At 44.6% G+C, this 19553-nt stretch overlaps 1 protein-coding gene across 6 annotated transcripts; it reads left to right on the forward strand.

Moving 5' to 3' along the window:
- Positions 1-1184: 1184 nt before the first annotated feature.
- LOC124338658 (protein SSUH2 homolog) lies at positions 1185-16710 on the forward strand. 6 transcript variants are annotated; one of them, XM_046792809.1, is made up of 8 exons: positions 1185-1314; positions 1867-2020; positions 12363-12464; positions 12627-12943; positions 13029-13277; positions 13454-13558; positions 14863-15168; positions 15242-16710. In XM_046792809.1, exons 2-8 carry the CDS (start codon positions 1870-1872, stop codon positions 15386-15388), a joined length of 1377 nt encoding a protein of 458 aa, XP_046648765.1. In that variant the 5' UTR covers positions 1185-1314; positions 1867-1869; the 3' UTR covers positions 15389-16710. The 6 variants fall into 6 exon arrangements, with proteins under 6 accessions (XP_046648765.1, XP_046648764.1, XP_046648767.1 ...); XM_046792808.1 differs by having other exon boundaries at positions 1186-1314; positions 1870-2020; XM_046792811.1 differs by lacking the exons at positions 1185-1314; positions 1867-2020 and adding an exon at positions 2430-2611.
- The last annotated feature ends 2843 nt before the right edge of the window (positions 16711-19553 follow it).

Here is a 19553-nt window from a genome sequence, read left to right on the forward strand (position 1 = left end):
TTTTGTGACACTCGACGTCGAATAGTTGCCTTTATTATTAAGGCCTGGAAAACAGATGGCTTCATCATGTGTGGATGACACGTATGGGGACTTTTTGGGCTTTTTAAATCGTGAAGAACTTGTTGGATTAATCCTGAAAATATTTTCGAAAAACATTCTAGAATGTTACTGAACCGCGGGTGGTGGGTAGGGACCGAGATCAAACAGGTGGGGTTACGACGACTGGCGTGATGGTCGGGAATATTTGGGAGTTCCTATTTCTACCGTCAGGTAGCGCCACCATAAGTTCCGATTGGTGACACTAATGGAGGGTACTTTGAAATGGTCTATAACTCACGCTTGCTTTTCTCTAAATGGTTTGACAGTGATAGAAACATTTTTTAAAAAATTATGTTTATTTTTAAGGAGGAAGGAATAAAATAATAGCCTAGCACGGGGATTGGGTATAATCGGTTGATGCATTCCCATAGTCAAGTTTGTAATGATAAAGGCTTGGATGAAAATGTATTGCATACCTTTATTTGGACTGTAGGGAACTATTCGCCGTATTTGGTTCATTCTTGATATGACAAATGATACAACGATGCGTCAGAAAAAAAAATGGCATAGTTTAAATAATGTTTCGAATACTTTATTCAGGTAACAAAGAAACAATAAAACATATTTTAGATCACGATATAATCTCACTTCAATAATTGGTGCAACAGGGAAAAAACTGTCACTTCAAGTATTGCTTATCTATTTACCTGATTACAAAGGGATTCCTCAACCTGTATAAAAGTTGAGTAACAGAATAACACTTGAATGAAGAAAAACATTCAGAAATAATAGTATTAATTTTTCAAAAATAATGAGATGTCTTAAGTTCATTTGTAATACTAGTCGGAAGTAGTTAATAAGAAATGGAACGAGTCCAATTAAACAATTAGCTCCGTAGGCGAGCTAAAGTCGATAGTCGTCATTCTTCTCGCGTTCCAGTCAATCCAACAACTTTTTGTTGGAGAGCAACAAGGAATGAATACCAACAGCGAGCGATAAGAATACAAAATGAGGCGAACGTGACGAAGTTCCAACAGGTTATTCTTTTGTGAAGTGTGCGCTAGATGAAGTAGTAGGTAAACGGATAAGACCGAGGTGCGTTTATCCTCTTGGGAAACTCTTGAGTTATTCCGACGCTAGATGGCCGCATTTGTTGGGGGAAATGCAAAAAGGTGGTTGACGTCTGTCGTGCAGTGGGGCTCTGGTGGTCTTGTTGTTTTCTTTTGAAGGGGGAACTTTATTTATACTCCCCTAGGTTCACTTCCCGATGTCAAGGTATTTGAAATAGTTTCATTTCTTGTTTTCACGGTCACGCTTGGTGTCTATTTCAATTCCAAAAGGCCAAGTAGTTTGTATGGCGTGAAGGATGCAGTGGGCATTGTTCCAGAGCCTGTCAGTTGTGGGGTCGTGCATTTACTGCTGGTAGCTGCTAGTCTAATCCACTGGGATGCGGATCAATAACGTACAGACGACGGCGACATGTCTTTCCTTTCAATTTCTCTCGCCTTTTCGTTTGGGCGCTTGTTATGATCCATCTTCAGCTGGTCAAGCATGGGTGTAAAATTTTAAGAGACGTGTTCCAGGAGAGGCACTCCACCCTTCTCAGCAGCAACGAAGAGCATTCCTGTGGTGATAGATGAAGTAGCAGCCCCTTGTGTTTCTGACTATCGTGAGGCTGACCACTTTCAAGTGCCAACTCAAACAAGAACCAGTTGTTTGCCGTAGATCTATCTTGGGTGTTGACTGGTCACCTCTCGCTAACTCGTTGCTCTCACCTTTCTAATCTATATCTTTTTTCTGCATATTTTTGGCTCATCGTCTGGCAAGAAGATGAAGTCATCCAAGCATATGGGACGGAAGAAGCCTTACCTGGCACCAGAAACTGTGGACCTTGAAGAATATGATGAATTCAGTCCGAGTGCTCCCAACTTCACAACCGGAACCATTCCATTGCAGTACAGGGAATCCAGCCACTACTTAAGTGAGTGTCATGCGTCTCACATATTTCCACCTTTTTGTTTTCTTCATTTGTGTGAAAGAAAACAACCATCCCCCCAAAAAAAACAAAAAACAAAAATGAGTCTTTTAGACTCTAGTCTTTGATGGTGCAGTCAGTCAGCAGGGGGGTTGTGAGCGGGCGGAGACCTGGCCCGATGAAAGACTTGGCGGAGTTACAAGGGAAGATAGAACTCTGTGAGTTTTCGCCCAGTTAAATCGGGCTCATTCGCCGTGAAGGTCGGTCTGGACGAAGATCAAGTTGCTTGAAAATGGGTGGCTTGTGAAGGGCGGGCTGGGTTGGGAGGCGAATTTCAAATGGCGACGACGACGAGCAGGAAGAAAACGGCCTGGTTGTCGCCCAGCTAGTTAGTCTTCAGATCCTGTGCTGGACCGACGTTCCCTCCTCCTCCAATTTCAGATTAAAAAAAAAAAAGTCTATTGTTAGTTTTTTTCGGGAGTTCCCTTTTATTGGCCAGTTGTGGATTTGATTTAGTGTAACCGATTTAAATGAGCGGAACAAGATCTCGTCTCCGGTCGACGTCAAGGAGAAAGAGCAGCTTGTCACGGACATCAAGTACAGTAAATCTCATCTCCTCTTTCCCCATCATTGATTATTGCCGCTCGAGCGCTTTTTTTGGGTCGTTCACTTTTTTCTCTTTCTCTCTGTTCTCTCCGTGTCTGTCTGTGTGTGTAGCCTATTTCTTCTTGTTGCTTTGTCTTTTCCTCCTCTTGCCCAGTCAGTCAGTCGAACTCGGAAGCGCTTGCGTATTCATTACCGGGGCCCCCACGTTCGACCCGTTTCGTTGTTGTAACTACATCTAAAGTTAACTCTTCTCACGCTGTTATTGTGTGTGTCTGCTGCCGCCACGGCTATGCATAGTATACGGTGTAAGGTGATAGCCTTCTGTTTCTATTTGCGTATCACACTGAAGCAACCGTACCCACCTTTGCTGTCCCCGTTTAAAAAAAAAAAAAAAGTAAAAAGGATTTAAAAAGAAATCCATTTTGCTTCGTTCCCCTTTTTTTTATTATTATTATTTTTTTGCTCCGGGGAGGATCTCAATCGAATGGCGACACAAAAGAGAGAAAAAATTGGCCTGGATATCTTATCGATGAGGATCGAATCCGGAAGAAAAGAGAACGACGAGGGGGGAAAAAAGGGAAGGAGAGATGGGGGAACGAAAATGGATCTCTTTGCTCAAAGCGGCGGATCGGAATAGTATAGTATATATATAATAATAGTAGTAGTAGTCTAGTATATATAGTACATATAGGGAAGGAGGGAGAAGGAGAAGGAGGCCATTGTCAGCCAATTGCAAGGCTGAGAGGTTGACCCTTGCAGCCAGTGGCTCCTCCTTCGTTCACGGCCGCTTTTCATGACATTCACGCGACGATCCTGCGGCACGTTGGAAGGGCCAGAGAAGATGTGAGCCAGTTCTTTGGCGAAGATTCGCCGCCCGGGGCCCACCAAAAGCGGAGGAAAAGATTTCCCTCCTTTTATTTTTCAAACACAAGAAAGAAAGAAAACACAAGGAACCGACCGTGAGTGTGTGTGTGAGGAGGTGGGGAGGGGGGTGGTGGATTGAAGAGGAGCTGGTGGAGGGGGGTAGTGGTGGTGGTGGTGGGGGTTTACCGTCTGCGTGAGTGGGACGCCTGTGTGCGCTGCGCCGAGAGAAAAGGGGGAAAAGCCAGGAGAAAATAAGGAGGGGATCTACCACCTGTGAGTGCCTGTGCGGATCAGTCCACAGTGTGGTTTGATCCACGGTGGTTTGACCTCTGTTCCGGTTTCGTCGTCACGTACTTTACGTTTGGACCAAATAACCAAAAGAACCAAAAAAATCCAATTTTCGTACCAAAAAAAAAAACAAACAAATTATTCAAATCTCCCGCCACTGTCATTTTGTGTGCCTCAACTTGTCTGGACCATCAAATCCCGCAAAAATGGTCAAGTCTCGGATAACAGCGTCGCGGCGACTACGGGCTCAAGTCAAGAAACACCAGAAAACGCGACGAGGTGGTCACAATGGATTCAGTCCACGACTGCGAGAATTAAATTCCGGCGACGTGCCATGGGAAATGCCGAGCGGCGGTAAGAGTAAGTTCCAAAAAAAAGAAAGAGAAAAATCCTCCCCTTCCGATCATCACAACAACAAAAAGAGCGAGCGAGAACAAACTTATGTGGCACAAACATTTTGGATGTCAACTCTTGATGTCGTTTTCTGTCATCTCTTTTCATATTCTTCGCTATCTTTCCGTGTGTGTGTGTGTGTCATTGTCACCTGGCCAGCTAGAAACGGGGGGCGATTTTTCTTCTTTTCTTTGCGGTCGGAAACATTTTTTTATGTATCCGCGAAGGATTGGAGTGGTTGTCTCTTGACTCGGCCCGGCGCGGGAATTCAATCGAGTCGAGTGGTTTTCTCATTCTATTCGACATCTCCGACCGCTTTTGTATTATCCAAGGTTTGTTTAATCTACAGCGTTTCCTTTTTATTTTTGTCCTTAATGGAAGAGAGAGAGAGAGAAAGAGAGATGGGTTAATTCAGGAAAGGCCGAAATGACAAATGACGGATTGGCGGCTTGATTTCCAGGCGTACTCACGGTTGGGTTGAGCAAAAAGGAACGATCGATACCATTTCACCTTCTTCTGCTTCTGCTTGTCGATCTCTTGCCTTTGAAGGAAACGAAGCACATCGCCGAGTATATATTTCTTTCTATTTTTTTTTCCTTCCAGGAGGGGGGGAGGTTGTCTCGTTGTCTGTGTTGTTTCTATCTCCGAAAGACGCTTTCGTGTGTATCCATCACTCTTTCCCTTCTGCTCCGATGAATCCGCCAAGCGCCTTGTTTGCCTTTCGTGTCTGCCGTTGTTGACGGCTCGTCGTCCTCCTCCTTTTCCTTCTTCTAGGGAGACAGTCGGTGGCAAAGTAGGAGAAGCACCCACACACTCGATCCACACACACACACACACTCACTAAAGCCGGCACGAACCCGAGTCTAGTAGTTATTATTATTTCAACTTTCTATCCCGTCTTTGTCATTATTTATCCTTTTTCCACCCTTAAAAAAATAGGGGCCGGTAGACTTTTTTCTTGTTGTTGAACGAATTGCTCGCACACATTCATCTCCCTAGTTAGGAGCCTGCGCTGGATTAGATAGGAAAAAAGGCGGTGCCCATTTAAAATTTTGACGAACGTGTCATGTGACTTTGCCAAAAAGGAAAAGGAGAGAAGGAGCTCGACGTGACTGGCACCAACACATGCAGAGACTGGGTCGGGCTCCTTAATTTTCTCTCTAGCTGGCTGTCGTGGGTTGGCTGCTTGAATCATTGAGACACACTTGCGAGCCAAAGGGAGAAGAGAAGCAAGAATGCATCCGGCCGCCGCCGCCGACGACTGGCAGGCTGGCAACAGCAGACGTGGTAAACGTGTAGAAGGTTAATTGGCTTTTGAAAGCGGACGCCCGCCCGCCCGCTCTCTCTCTCTCGATTCTACGGGGTGTGCATCCCTGGCGTAGATAATGGAGGCCAGGAGCTAAGGACTATTAGGAGCCCGTGTGCGTCTTACTCTTTTCGGAAATGTCAACCGGATGCAAGTTCACTTTCATTCACCATTTCTCTGTAGATTATTAATGGAATAGAGAAGACCAAGCCCCAGCTACATACTGTGTCATTGACTTTGTCTGCTCCTAGCTAGTATCTTTTATCTCGGTTTCAATTTCCTCATTAACTTTTGGGTGGGGTTTACACGTGGAGAAAATCTATTGGAGAAGAAATACGGTGAAATCCGCCGGCTGGTTGTGGTGGTGGTGTTGGAACACACTGTGAGTAGTTGGACAAAGAAAGAGGAAAAAATACTCTTTTGACTACGGGAGCCCCACGTATAGCAGCTACCAACAGTAGTCGTCGTACGTCGTCCTGTTTCTGGTCATTTGGAAGTAGCCAACGGGCTGGAAGCCAAGAAATCCGTTGCTGCCGCTGGAAGGGAGGAGTAGAGCTAGGAGCACACAAAAAAAGGGGGGAAGAAGTTGTCGGGAGATAAAAAGAAAAGACGAGATAGTAGAAATGGCTTTTATGGCGAATTGGCGACTAGAGGAGAGAGAACTAAAAGTGGAATAAGGAAGAAGAAGGAAAAAAAGAGACTTGACAAGCGCTCGTCACGGAGACTTAACGTAGTAGGCCGCAACGGCCTTCACCCTCGATTAGACTGAGGTGATTAGTCGCAGCTCCTTGTCTGCCAAACGGATCCGCACGTCTCTCTCTCGACGACGACGACGACGACATGTCGACAGCGGAGCGAATCCCGCAGAAAAACCACCAACAACCAGAGATTCAACATGGCAAGGAGGTGACGCAACGCCAGAGCTAGACGTGCCCGTTTCTTCTTTTTTTTCCTCCTAGTTAATGTCGTCGGTACTTTTTATTTTAATTTTCAACTGTCGGGGACGTTAAGGCTTTGATTATTGCTCTCATTCTACGATGGGAAATTGTAGGTCGCCCTATCGAGGGCGTTCATTTCAATCGCAGTAGTTCCAATATAATTTAATCAAATCGATGGCGGGAAATTGTTTCATTTTTTTGGTTAGGTTCCGAAATGTTTCAAATGGAAAAGAAAAGAACAAAGAAGGAAAATAAATGGAAAGAGGCGACGCGTCTCGTTCCATTACGCTTTATGAATGAATCGGGAGGGAAAAAGTTCCTTGATTGTCCTGGACAATATCACGCAGGAATCGGCGGGATTGTGTTTGAGACATTGGGAGAGATAGGCCCCTCAGCAAACACAATGGGGTGGAAATGTTGAATGCCGGACTGTGTCGTACACGTCGTCGTCGTCGTCCAGCTCCTTTTTCTTCTATTTCATTTGATGGATAGTATTTTCCGCTGACGGAAAAGCTTCTCATATCAGATCCTTATTTATTTTTTCCTTTTCTTTACGGAGCGATCCGCTTGCGTTTCCATTTCGTTCCTTTTTTCTCTTCCTCCACCGCTCGGCTGAATGCTTTGCAGTTTTGATTAATGGTCTGATTGGATGGTATTTATAGTTCCCAGTTGGCCCATCTCTCACATTTTACCTGTGGGGGGTAACTGAACGAGAATGTGTGTCTCTGTCCTTTCGCCCGTAGTTCTCTCTAGTGCTACGATAACTCAACGTTATGACATTCCCGTCGGAATGGATCCCGTGATGAATCCTCGAGGACACTGGCCACCGTTTCTAACTTTTTATTTTATTTTTTGTTATTGGTCAGTCGGCCAAAGAATCTCGTCAACATTTCCAGGTTACGTCCGTAAAGGATTGTTGTTTTTATTGGAGCGAATTGGGTTGGTTACACAATACGATTGCTTGCGCGAGTCTCTCTCTGCTGTGTGTCCTTTGTTCGAGCTCTACATCCGGATGTGTGTCTCTGACTCCGGAACAAGGAGAGAGAAAGAAGATGGACGCTGGGTGGAGACCCGTACAACAAAAAAGAAAAATAAAAGAGAAAAAGGAAAACAATTGGGAGTGAAAGAAAGAAAGCGACAAGATAAAAGGGAAGATTGTAGGCGGGTTCCAAGTCATTGGCAGTTCCATCTTGTCGCCGTGACTGCCGCTGCTTGCCTGCGGGACCGGTCGATCTTCTTCTTCTTTCGACCGACCAAAGAGCGTGTCTATGTGTGTGTGTCTATCTACCACCGGGATGCATCGCTCCCGCATTTTCGACCAACGGATCGCTCAATGAGGAGGGGGGGTTTAACGGGGAGGCCAATCGTGGACGGAAGAAGATGGAAACAACAACCCCGCACATATAAGAAAAGATTCGCCCTCTATAGTATAGGATCATATATATGGGCGTCATCCGTGGAACTTTTCCAAAAACAAATCTTTTTCTTCTTCTTCTCTTCTCGATTTCATTTAGATTTTGGTATTATTCACGTACCCAAATATTTCGCGGTTTATGCGTCGAGTTCACAGGGTTCGATAAATGGTGTGGGAGAGCGTCATCAATTGTCAAACAAGTTTGCGGCAACTTTTGATTCGAATAACAACTGCTGGATATCATTTTTATGGTGGTTAGATCTACCAAGAATTGACGAATGTTTTTTGCTCTTCCCCGGATCTTCTTCGTTTCTTTGTCGGCCACCGTATATAGCCTATTGTCTATTTTTGTGTGTGCGCCCGTCTCCTTGTTATATTATATTTTTTTTTTGTTTGGGTTTTCCTCGTTCAAGTCTGCCGAGTCGGCAGAACACACACACACACAGTCGGAGAGGAGTATTACATCTTTTCTTCGGGATCTCTCGGTTGTTGTTCAATGAACTGTCTAGAGGACAATCCTCTGCGTTAGCCGCATCCTTACCGTTATCCCTTTCATCAACATTCCCGCGGGATTCCTTTCTTTTTCTTTCGACTACGTCTTGTGCGCGCTGGAAGGCGCTGGGCGTGTAAATAGGACCACTGGATCAGTTAGTTCACTACGTACGTACACACGGTTTCGAGTCGAGAGAGTATACAACCCCCTCACTGACACACACTTCTCTTGTTAGATTTTTCCATTTTCTTCTCACACCCAATCCCCCTTCAGAGTTTGTTCCTGATTGCATTCAAGATGGCTACTACTATATAGTGTGTACATATCAGTTTTTGGCCAACTGGCTTTCCCTTTTGCCATTATATTATCTCACACATTCTTTTTTCTCCGTTCTGCTGCTGCTGCTGCTGTTTCGATATGTAACCCGGATAGTCTTCTTCTTCTTTCTTTTTTACGATATGATTATGCGCGGTATAGTCTACTTATTTATTTCTCTTTTATACTATACAGACACACATTTGTTTGTTTGTTTGCTCCGTTTCCGGACATTTTTCTTTTTGCCTCACCCTTTTTGCTTATTTTGCTGGTCTTCTCTCTACTGGTCTACGTATATTTTGATATTCACACAGACTACCGGTTTTTATAGATCTGATATGGCGTATTTCCTTTTTGGCGCTAGCCCCTCCTTTTTGAAGATTCATTTTTCTTTTTGTTGGTATTGATGCATCGCTGGCTGCTGCCCTACTATACCCACACACACACAGTGTGTAGTAGTAGTAGTGTTTGTCGTAAGGATTCATTTTTCTTCGCCCCATCATCTGGCAACACGATCCGGCCTGCCGTTCTATTTCCTACTTTCTCATTTGAGGATTACGCGGGGTATATAAGTAGCGTCGCTATTATTATGACGATGAGAAGACGCCGTCGTCGTCGAGGATCTGTCGGCAGAAAGATCGGGGGGAAAAAAACATCAATCGATGCGCTCCGTCTAGTAGCTCTCGCTGGTACACACACACACACACATTAGATTCCTTTTCTTTAGCTCCTAGCAGATCAAGACATTGAAGCTCAGACTATAGCAACAGCAGCAGCAGCAGCAGCGCTTCACTTTCTTGACTGATTGAATTGGGAGATTGGGAGTTGTGCATCTCTTTCAGTAGCTCGGAAGAAGATGTGTGGAATCATCGGGACAAGAAAAAAATAGAAGAATAATAATACAAAAAAAAAAGATCTGACTTGTGTGCTGCACATGTATCGCAGCCAGCGTAGGAGACATTGTTGGGAGACGGTGATGGATTTCCCAGTTGTATCTCAAGACTTGCTGTGTGCCGATCGCGGGGCAATGACATTATTATTATGCTCTCTTGGAAATTCCAAGTGATGGCACTATACTCGAATAGAGTACACGTTATATTCATTTCTTTTTCTTCTTTATCCTTTTCTCTGTTTAATAACATGAAAGGAAGTTGAGACCTTAAGATATCGATGGACCGCATTTGTGCCGACACTCTTTTCTTGTTTGAATTTCCCTCTTTTTTTTTAAATATTTTATTTAAAAGAAGACTCTTTTGTTCGGCCCACTCCTTCTCTTCCGAGTATTATTCAATTGCATTTCACCCATCGGATCCCATTCTAGTCCAGATTGCATTTTCTCAGCTTGTCTTTCTTCGTCTTCTTCTTCTTTTTATTTGTATTTTTTGGCCCGTTTGAAATCGCATTCAAAATGGCGGATACTTTCTCTTGCCTCTTTTCGCCACTTCTCGGTTGTGTGGGTGACACAATCGAAGCGTCTCTTGTTTGTCTTGCATTGTCGCCCAACTGCTGAGTCGCGTCCATTTCCGTTTTCTTTTTCTTCTTCTTCTTCTTCCTTCTTTTTTGTTGTATTTTCAATTGTTATTTTGAACAATATCTCTCTCTCTCTGCCCGGCGATCCTGATTGCCGATGGCATCGAATTGTCGACAAGGATACAGGCTAGATTATTCAATCAAAACTAGTCCCTCGTCCCGATCGTCTTGTTTGTCGACGACGTCGTTGCGTGAGTCGGTAAAGTCGAAATCCATTTATTGTTAGGTTTTGTCCTGTGTGCGCCGCCCGGAGCGGGACTATGAACAAACAGAGCAGAAAAAGAAATCAAAATAAAAAATAAAAAAAAAGTGTGTAACTTGGGAGTGAGTCAAAGCGCTTCGGAGACCGGTGTATAGCACACGAACGAACCAACCAACCAACGAAAACAAATGATGGAGTAGTAGAGAGGGCAGAGTGCTCCAATCGGATTCATTCGTCTCCGTCGCGAAATCTTTTCGCTTTTTTTCTTCTTCTTCTTCTTGTTGTTTCTTCTTCTTCTTTTTGACTTGCTTGAGACCTGTGTCTTTCACGTCTGTCATCTTCCAGACGACTTTGAGGAATCGACTTGCATCCATTTCATCGCCCGGCTTCCTCCGTTCAACCGAAAACTCTCTGAATCTCTTTTCCCCTTTTTTTCTCTTCTTCTCCCGGACTTACTTTTCCTCCCCAACACAAAATCGATGCTCAATCGATGCCTATTGGTGCTTCCGCTTGAGCGCTTCCGCCCTCCCCCGCCATGATTGTGTGTTATCTATCCAGTATCTATCTATCATGGAAGCAACTTTGGATTCTTTTTTCAAACACTAGACTAGATCTAAGGCACATACACACACACTGTGTGTATGTGTATTTTTCGGTTCAAGCTTCTTGTTTTGTTTCGTTTTCATCCGGATGCGTTTTCTCATCCGGATAAAAAAACAAATGGCGATGGCCTTCACGGGCCAGTCGCCTCCACGTCGTTTGCATTTCATCACCATCTATTCCGAATTTGAATAAATCTTTTTTTTCTTTTGCGGTAGGCACACACACAGGGGTTTATGTAAAAAAACTTTGTGTGTGCCAAGGAGGAGTGTAGTAGCCCTGCCGATCCACTTGACGGAAGCGGAACTGACTGACTGTACAAATTTTCGCCGCGGTGGTGGTGGTGGTGGTCGAGTGTATCCGACGGCCCTTGTGTGTTATGTTTTCATTTGCAATCGACTCGTCCATTTCCATATTTTGCTTTTAAACTTATACATTTTATAGTGCATATCTTTTTTTTTATTACGACGCGTAATATTATTTGACCGATGATTCCGCACCGATGGATGGAACCGGTCGGGAGGTTTCGATTTTGTGGTGTCCGGGTCTCGGTCAGATGGCGCTGGCATCTGCCGGCTCTAAAAGCGTCCCGATAGACGTCGATTTTTCTTTGCTTTTTTTCTTGTTTTAACTTTGTTCCAGAAGAAGAAGAAGAAGAAGTTTCCAGTCAACTGTCTTCCTTTTTTTTGTTTTTTTTTTTGTTTTTTGTTTGAAATTTTCTTCGTCTCGTTCTCTGCTGGCTTCGTTCCACTTTCACGTCTCAGTCACGCTTCGACTGACGATTGGTTCGTTACCTCTTTGTCGTGTGTCTCTCTCGAATCTTTTGTTTCACCCTCCTCACTCGACTGTCCGTCAGTGGGGAAACATTTTTTCGTTTGTTGGCGTCAGAAAAAATAACCGGCGGCGGCCGAGGTGACAGTGTTATTGTGTGCAAACAAAATCTAACGTTGGGTGAAAGAAAAGAAAAGCAAATAATAATAATAATACAGAGGGGGGGAGGAGGCCGTGAAAAACATCAAAGGGCGTCGAGCACCTTCCATCATCCAGTCACAAAACTCGTCACAATCATATGAGACGCAGACCATCGACGGCCACGCTATGGCGTAATTGGCAAACACCCCACTTCCCTTCCTCTTTTTCTCTACAATTTAATTTGATGGTTTTAAAAGCCTTTGGATAATTTAATTAAATAATATTAGAATATAACCTGTTTGGCGATGTGTGTCGTCTTGATTTATGATGATAGACCCAGACGCAACAACATCCGAGTGTTGATTTGATGTTTTCTCAGTCCCCCCGTGATGTGATTTATAATGTTGTAGCCTACGTGTAGTCAAGTAATTAACTGCGGATTTGATTTATGTTGTTGTTGTTGTGTTATCGATTGGGACATTCGTAGGACATTCCGGAGGCGTTCAAGAAGATGACGTCACTCCGTCAGCTCCTCCGTTGGACCACATGGATCAAGTTTACGGATACGAGACGACGTCCTTTGACGCCGGTAATTAGCAATTTATACCCATTTCAATTGAATGTTGGCCGCTGGGGAGGGGGGGGGGGGAATTTGATGGGATTATCATTCGACCGTGCTGGGAGAGCTTCTCTTGTTTTGATTCGACTCATTTCCTGAACTTGTGTTTATTGGTCGACCGGGCCCGGATAGTGTGCATTCCTCCTCCGCCGAGTTTGTCCGAATGGGAAGAGGATCAGCAGCTGCAACTGGAGCAGCACAAGTCGCAAGGAGATGCTGAGAAGAAGGAGCTACAACAACAACAACAACAACAACAACAGTCTGACGGTGGTGGTGGTGGGGGCGAAGCGACGAGTCCGTCCCGTCTCACGATCGCCGAAATTCCGCCCGTCAGCGAAGTCGACGCCCGCAACGCCCTTCTCGGATTGGTGACGGAGCATTGCTGTTGGGGTCGATCAGCTGCCCGTCACATGTCCATCGGCAAAATCCTGTCCTCTTCCGCTTTCCACGTAAAAATGACATTTTAAAAAATTGGCGGGAAATTTTAAAGTTTTTAAAATCAACAATTTGGTGTTGTTGTTTTTGTTGTTCTAGTACGAAATCCAAACGTTTACGGAGAAGCGGGAGACGTCGTGGGCTTTTATGCCGCACGGCGGAGGGGAAATTGATGGTCCTCGTTGCGGTCCCGCCCCTCGCCCGTGGGACATCCCAGCCGATCCGTCGGATCTCTTCCGCAGCGAAATGAAGGTGCTCCAAGTGCCGCACACGGCCTCCGTCAAAACATGTCACCGATGTCGCGGTGCCGGGAGCCTCCTCTGCCAAGAGTGCCACGGCAAGGGATGGGTAAGTGGAGAGGAAAAACAAGGGTTCGTCCCGCCCACCTTCTTGTTCCTGTTCCACTCCATTTACATTTGTCTTTGCTCCCGACTCTATTCTTTTTCCTTTTTTTTTAATTTTTAGATATATCCCGTTTCTCTGTCATGTCATTTGTTTTTCTTTTGTTTTGTGTGTCACTCTAGACGAGGTGTCTGAGTTGCCACGGCGACGGATGGGGATCCGATTCCGCCGGGAACAAGGAGCGCTGCTTCTTTTGCCAGTCATCCACTCACGGCAGAGGACGTCAGGTAAAATAGAAATAACTTGCCCAAGCTCCTCCTCCTTCTTCTTCTACTTCTACTCGCTCGAATTTTTCTCTTTTCACTTCTCCTCCCGTGTATGTAAACAATCAGAGAGAACACGTTCCAGGAGCGGAATTTGAGGTATTTGCCCGGTGGTAGTTGCGGGTCCGCACCGCTCTCACTGCCGAGACTTGCCTCCTTATGATTGCCTGAGGGGGCTACTAACCCCCCCCAACCCAAAAAATCACGCCCGTTTTTTTCCTTGTGTGTGCGCCATAATCCAGCTGACGAAAAACATACACATAGACCCGTCGTCATCCTTCCCGGCTCCTGTTATTACTAGTCAGTCTCCCCGTTATGCCTCTCTGCTAACCTCTCTGGGGGCCAGCGGTCAATATTGATCTTTTCAATGCTAAATATATAAACGTGTGTGTGTGTGTGTGTATATACGTGTGTAGTAGGGCTTTTCGGCCGCCTCCGTTCTCCCCTCTTACAGTCGAGTCGATCCAGCGCGGTGCAGTTCTGCACCGGGGATTTTTTTTTTCTTTCTTCTGCGTGAACGGTTTCCCGAGAGTTTTTTTTTTTTCGTGAAATAACGAGGGGTGAAGAAAAAAATCTAAACACCGGGACCCGCGTTCGCTTTACGTGTTGTAACCGGTGGTCCCCGGTAGCAGCAGCAGCAGTAGCGGCGGTGCTATTACTACTAACCCATTACTCACTCCTTCCTAGCTCTATAAGTCTATAGCTGCTGTATACTATATGGTGGTGGTGTACGTTATGCTGGGAACTGGGCTGGATTCCTTGCTATTTCCTCCGACTCGTTAGCTTTTCAACTCTCCTTCTTCTTCTTCTTTTCATTTCCCGGACGTTGCAAACTTGTTTCTTTCTTTTCCTTTTTTCTTTTTTTTCCCTTCCCGATTTGCACACGCGGGACCCGCTAAACGAGATATACGTTCGCCTTTGTAGTGGCTCGCAATGAAATCTGGTGTACATCGTTTTGACTCGAGGGTGGGGGGGGGAACCACCATCGCCGCGTTTTTTTTTCCCGAAATATAAATAAAAATGAGAGTCGTGAGCTGCTCGTCTGCTGGGTGGTTGGTGGGTTGGTGGGTGGTTGGGTGAAAGACGTAATCAATAGAGCAAGAGTTGCTTGACGGAACGAGCTTTGCCCGCGTGCATCCGCAACTCCCTAAACTTTTCTTTTCGTTGTCGTTAGCGCAAACGTTGAAGCGATTGAGATCTCACGCAGTCAATTTAATTGCAATTTGTTTTTGTTTTTTTTTGTTTTTCTGGGTGGTGGTTGTCTAAAGGATTGCTTGAAGTGCAACGCCAAGGGTCGGGTGGCCTGCCCGCCGTGCGACAGTTACGGTCAAATCCGGTGCTACATTAGTTTGACCATCACGTGGAAGGCCAACACGTCCGAGCACATTGTGGCCAAATGCTCGTCGCTGCCCGAAGATCTCATCCGCCAAGTGTCGGGCCAGGTCGTCTACGAGGAGGAGGGGCCCCGCATCCCGCCGCTCAACACATTCGCCGACCCGACCATCAACTTGGCCTCGGCCCAGCTCGTCCTCAACCACAACCGCCAGTGGCCCGATCAGAGAATTCTCGCTCAGGTGACTCTTAACTTGTCTCCACCTCCCAATTTACATTGAAATACAATTTTTATTATTCCGGGCGGATGGACAGAGACAACAAGTCAGAATGGTGCCCGTCACTGAGGTTCACTACACTTGGAAAAGACGGACGGGTAAATTCTTCCTCTACGGCTACGAGCACAAAGTCTACGCGCCCGACTACCCCCAAACTTGCTGCTGGGGCTGCTCCATTTTGTAACGACACGCGAAACGAAACACACAAACAAATTTCACTCTTCTCCTTCCTTTTATTTCATTTCTTAAAAAAACAAAAACATAGAAAAGAAATGGAAAATTTAAACTGCACAACCCAATGGCATTGCGAAAATCGTCAAATAACCCAGGCTCTCTCTATCTTTCCGCTTCTTTTTAGTAATAGCGGGACGTTCTTTAAATTTAGAATGACGAACTTGCCACACCCAAGTCCAACCTCCATCACATCGTTTATTTCCCCCCCCCCTCCTTCCTTTCCCGTTTCCCTCCATGAATCACGCCGTTTTATTTCTCTCGTCTCATTTCGATTTATTTTTCAATTAGCGTTCATCAATTTCCATTTCTCAGTGTCGGCGTGAATTTTTTTTTTAAAACAAAAAGAACGTGATCGTTTTCGATGCGTGTCACAAATGTCAAACGCGAGTGAATGTTATAACCCTAGCTACTAAACTATACGACAGTCAAGGCAGGAAGCTGGTCTTCATCTTCAACGGATTTGACCGATTCATTTTAACTTTTTTTTAAAAATTAATTTCGTGATTTTTTTTTTTTTTTTTTTTGATTCGGGAATTATTTGTCTTTTATTATTATTATTATTATCCTCCAACGATGCGTTTATATTTTGGAAATGATTATTTTCTACCTCTCATGAACAAAAACATCAAAAATTGATATTGACTAAAACAACCAACCAACAAAAACCAACTAAAAAAGAGAATTTTCACGAAAACAAAAATCTCTTGGACTCTCTCCTAACTCCCCCACCATCTCATGTTGCAGTCTTGCCCTCAATGTGTTTTTGCGTTCCTTATATATTTCTCGTGCCTGTGTCGTCGTGTCTTTTGTCTTTCTTCTCTTCTCTCTCTCGTTTTCTTCTCTTCGCCAAGTTGCGTGTTTTTCGGTGACTATATTTTTTCAATGTTCTCTACTACGTCGATTGAGTTATGTTGTTTTTACTCTCTCTCTCTCTCTTCATTTTCCATTGGTTTTTAATGGGAATCATTTTCGTCGACAATATGTGCTCTCTTGGTACTATTCAAATTGTTTTGAATCTCGTTGTAGCAGCTACACATGCAGGTTTTTTATTTTGACTTTATTTTTGATTTTGTTTGTGTTTTTTGGGGAGGGTTCATGTGTTGGGGGGGAATAAAAAGGGTCGGGATTGGTGCATGTGGGGTGGAGGGATTCTCTATTGGATTTTGTCACGCCCACACCCCACGGTCTCTTATTTCTGGCGAAATAAAATAAAAAACCAAACAAAAAAGGAAAACAAAAGTATAACAATACACTCGATCCTCGTCCATCTTACTTTATGCCTTTGATTCAATTTGCTGCTACCCCCCCCCCCTTTTTGAGTTTCAATCCGTCTTGTCCAATTGCGGCTCGTTGCGGCAATCCCGCGGGAAAACACATGTCGATCGGACTCCCCCTTCTAGCCCGCCCATCTTACAATCATTTGACGGATGATATCAAACTCGGAGAAGAGACGGCTCCCAGATGGAGGACGTTTAATTGCGTGTTAGTACCACTACTACTACTAACTACTCAGATCCCCCATCCACTTATTATTATTATTATTAATACAATACTCTGAGAGATCTCTTCTCTCTAGCTCTGCTTTCATGTGCAAGTGTACACGTCGTACAGTGTGTGTGCTGTATATCAAGGGCCGTGTGTTGTGTTAGAAGTGTGCTCCATCATCTTGATCCCCTCCTGGTTGCTGCCGTTTTCACTCCTTTTTCGAGCTCGTTCCTTCTCTTTTTTGGCTGTTCTGGCTCTTTGATTAAGGATTTGTTGAAGTTGGCATCTGTCAGCGTGTTCCACCAGCTGGCGCTGTAGACAAGTGTAATCAGCAGACGTGCAGCAGCAGCAGGCTCTACAACTATTTTCTTTCTTTCCTCAAGAGAGAAAACTATGTCTTAACGAATGATTTTTCTTGGCCAAGACTCGGTAGTTAGCAGCTCAAGGAGCTATGCCTTTTGTTAAAAAAGAAAAGAAAAAATGGAAGTTGCGGGGGAGTGCATAGATGGAATAAGAGAGAGAGAGATTCCAAATCTATTTCCAGCCAAACTTCCTTTTTTCTTCTTCTGCTTTGTGTGTGTGTACTCTGCTGGGTGGAACGGAAAGGTCGAAACACGTCAGCCCTCCCACTCGGTTTCTTTTTCTGGGTCGAGTAGATAAAAGAAAAAAGAAAGAAGAAGAAGACATTTGAACGGTTGTTCTCTATATTTTTATCCTTTTTTTTTGCGCAAATGTGTATCGGCCGGCCATGCGTGCCGACCGGATATCGTTAGTTTCCGCTCGGCTACTGTACGAGTCCAGGATCTATTTGCTGTAAACCGAGTCTTTTTACACACGTAAAAAGCAGCCATGTATACACCGTATAGACACACACACGCAGAGTAACATTCGATGGCTCGGCTCTTTGGGATGAATCAGCTGAGCTTTATCTCTCCACTTTGGGGTGGGCCCAGATTTGTAATTATTTTCTTTATTAGTCGCTTCGTCTGCTGATGCTGCCCTGGTTTTCTGTGGGAGGCGATGGATTTTGAAGCGAATGTTATCTACTTTGCGAGCAAGCGAGCTGGTCTGGCTGGTGGGTTATGTGTTAATCTACAAGGCGCGGTAAAGCAAGTGGAACGTGCTCAAGGAGCGTGCTGGTAAAGAACTGTGGAAGCCCCGGCTAAAACCTAATCAGCCAACCAAAAACTAGATGCGATCAGTCGCTCCCCATCATCATCAAAGTGTTGCTGCTGCTCTTCCGCTTTTATGGAATTGTCTCCTCCTCCTCCTCCGTCCCCATTTTCCGCGCGTCCAGGGCGAAGAGAATTCCCTGCGTGACGCGGGCGCGACGACTTTGAATCCCGAACGCTCGCGCTCACCCCTGCACTGCACAGTGGCGATAATGAGGTTATGATGACACGTTTTTGGGCTCGTCCTACTCGGGTTTTATTCTTCTCTGCGCCGAGTATATAATCTCAATTCTCTTTTGTCACTAGCAATGCTCTGCTGCTACTTGTTCTATTTGCCCATCAGTGCAGCTCTATATTCTCACTCGACGTCTTATTCCCTTTATAGTCGCCAGGCGACGAGCGTCTCTTTTGATACCAAATGTTAAAAAATAAAAATAAACTTTTTGACCCTTCCGGCTGGTGGCCGACGAAGGGTATAGATATAATAAGTGGCATTCGGCGAAATGTAGATATAGAGCTGGTGAGTATAACGCGACTAACCAGCCAAAGGAGATTAGAAAGAAACGGATGGCGACTCAAGAGAATCAGAGAGGCTTTTATTGGTTTTTATTATATCTGCTTTCCTTATAGTATATTCTTTTTTTCCTAGGCAGTAGTGGGAGCCGTGTGTGTAAGTCTAACTGCCCATCCCGCAGGAGCTGACCACAGCTAAGAAAAACTTTCTCTCATACAAGATAGTAGAGTCTCTGTATATAAGAAAAGAACCCTAATGGGCACTTGTTAAGGAAGGCTGATATGGACCGCCCGGGTATTAGACGACGACTTATTGTCATTTGTCTAAGGGGCTCCGAATGCTGGCATAGAGACGATCTGAACGTAGTAGTAGTATAGCTCTGGGATATATATGTGCTTCAATCATGCGGGAAAGCGGCTGCAGGCGAACTATATAGTAGTGTAGACTGCCGCCGTCATCAACAAGGAAATGATGGGCTCTCGACGTACAAACCAGCTGACCGGCAGCACAAAAATATATAAGAAAAAAAAAGAATAATAATATATCTCTGGCGCTCGATAGTAAAAGCTACGAACAACTCTTCCAGGAGAAAAAAAGGAAAAAATCATAAAAATAATTTTTTTTATTTTTCTTTTCCCCTGCCGGAGGCACTTAGACCAAATAACGGAAACCAGCACTCACGATAAATATTATTTCCGGTTTTATCGTCGACCGTCAAAAAAAATTGTCGACTAATTAATTTAGAAGAAAAGATTTTTTTAAAAAGTAATATTTTTTTTCAAAATTGGTTATTAAAATACTTTAAAGTGATCGTTATTGGTCGTCGAGTGAAATTTGTGGGCCACTTATGTATTTCTGCTCTGCGCTGCGTGTTCTTTTCGAAATATATTCGCCTTTCGGGATAGAAAATTATAGGCCATCTAGGTGCAATTCTCTTATTCTAA

The sequence above is a fragment of the Daphnia pulicaria genome, chromosome 4, assembly GCF_021234035.1.
Source record: "Daphnia pulicaria isolate SC F1-1A chromosome 4, SC_F0-13Bv2, whole genome shotgun sequence".
NCBI lineage: Eukaryota > Metazoa > Arthropoda > Branchiopoda > Diplostraca > Daphniidae > Daphnia > Daphnia pulicaria.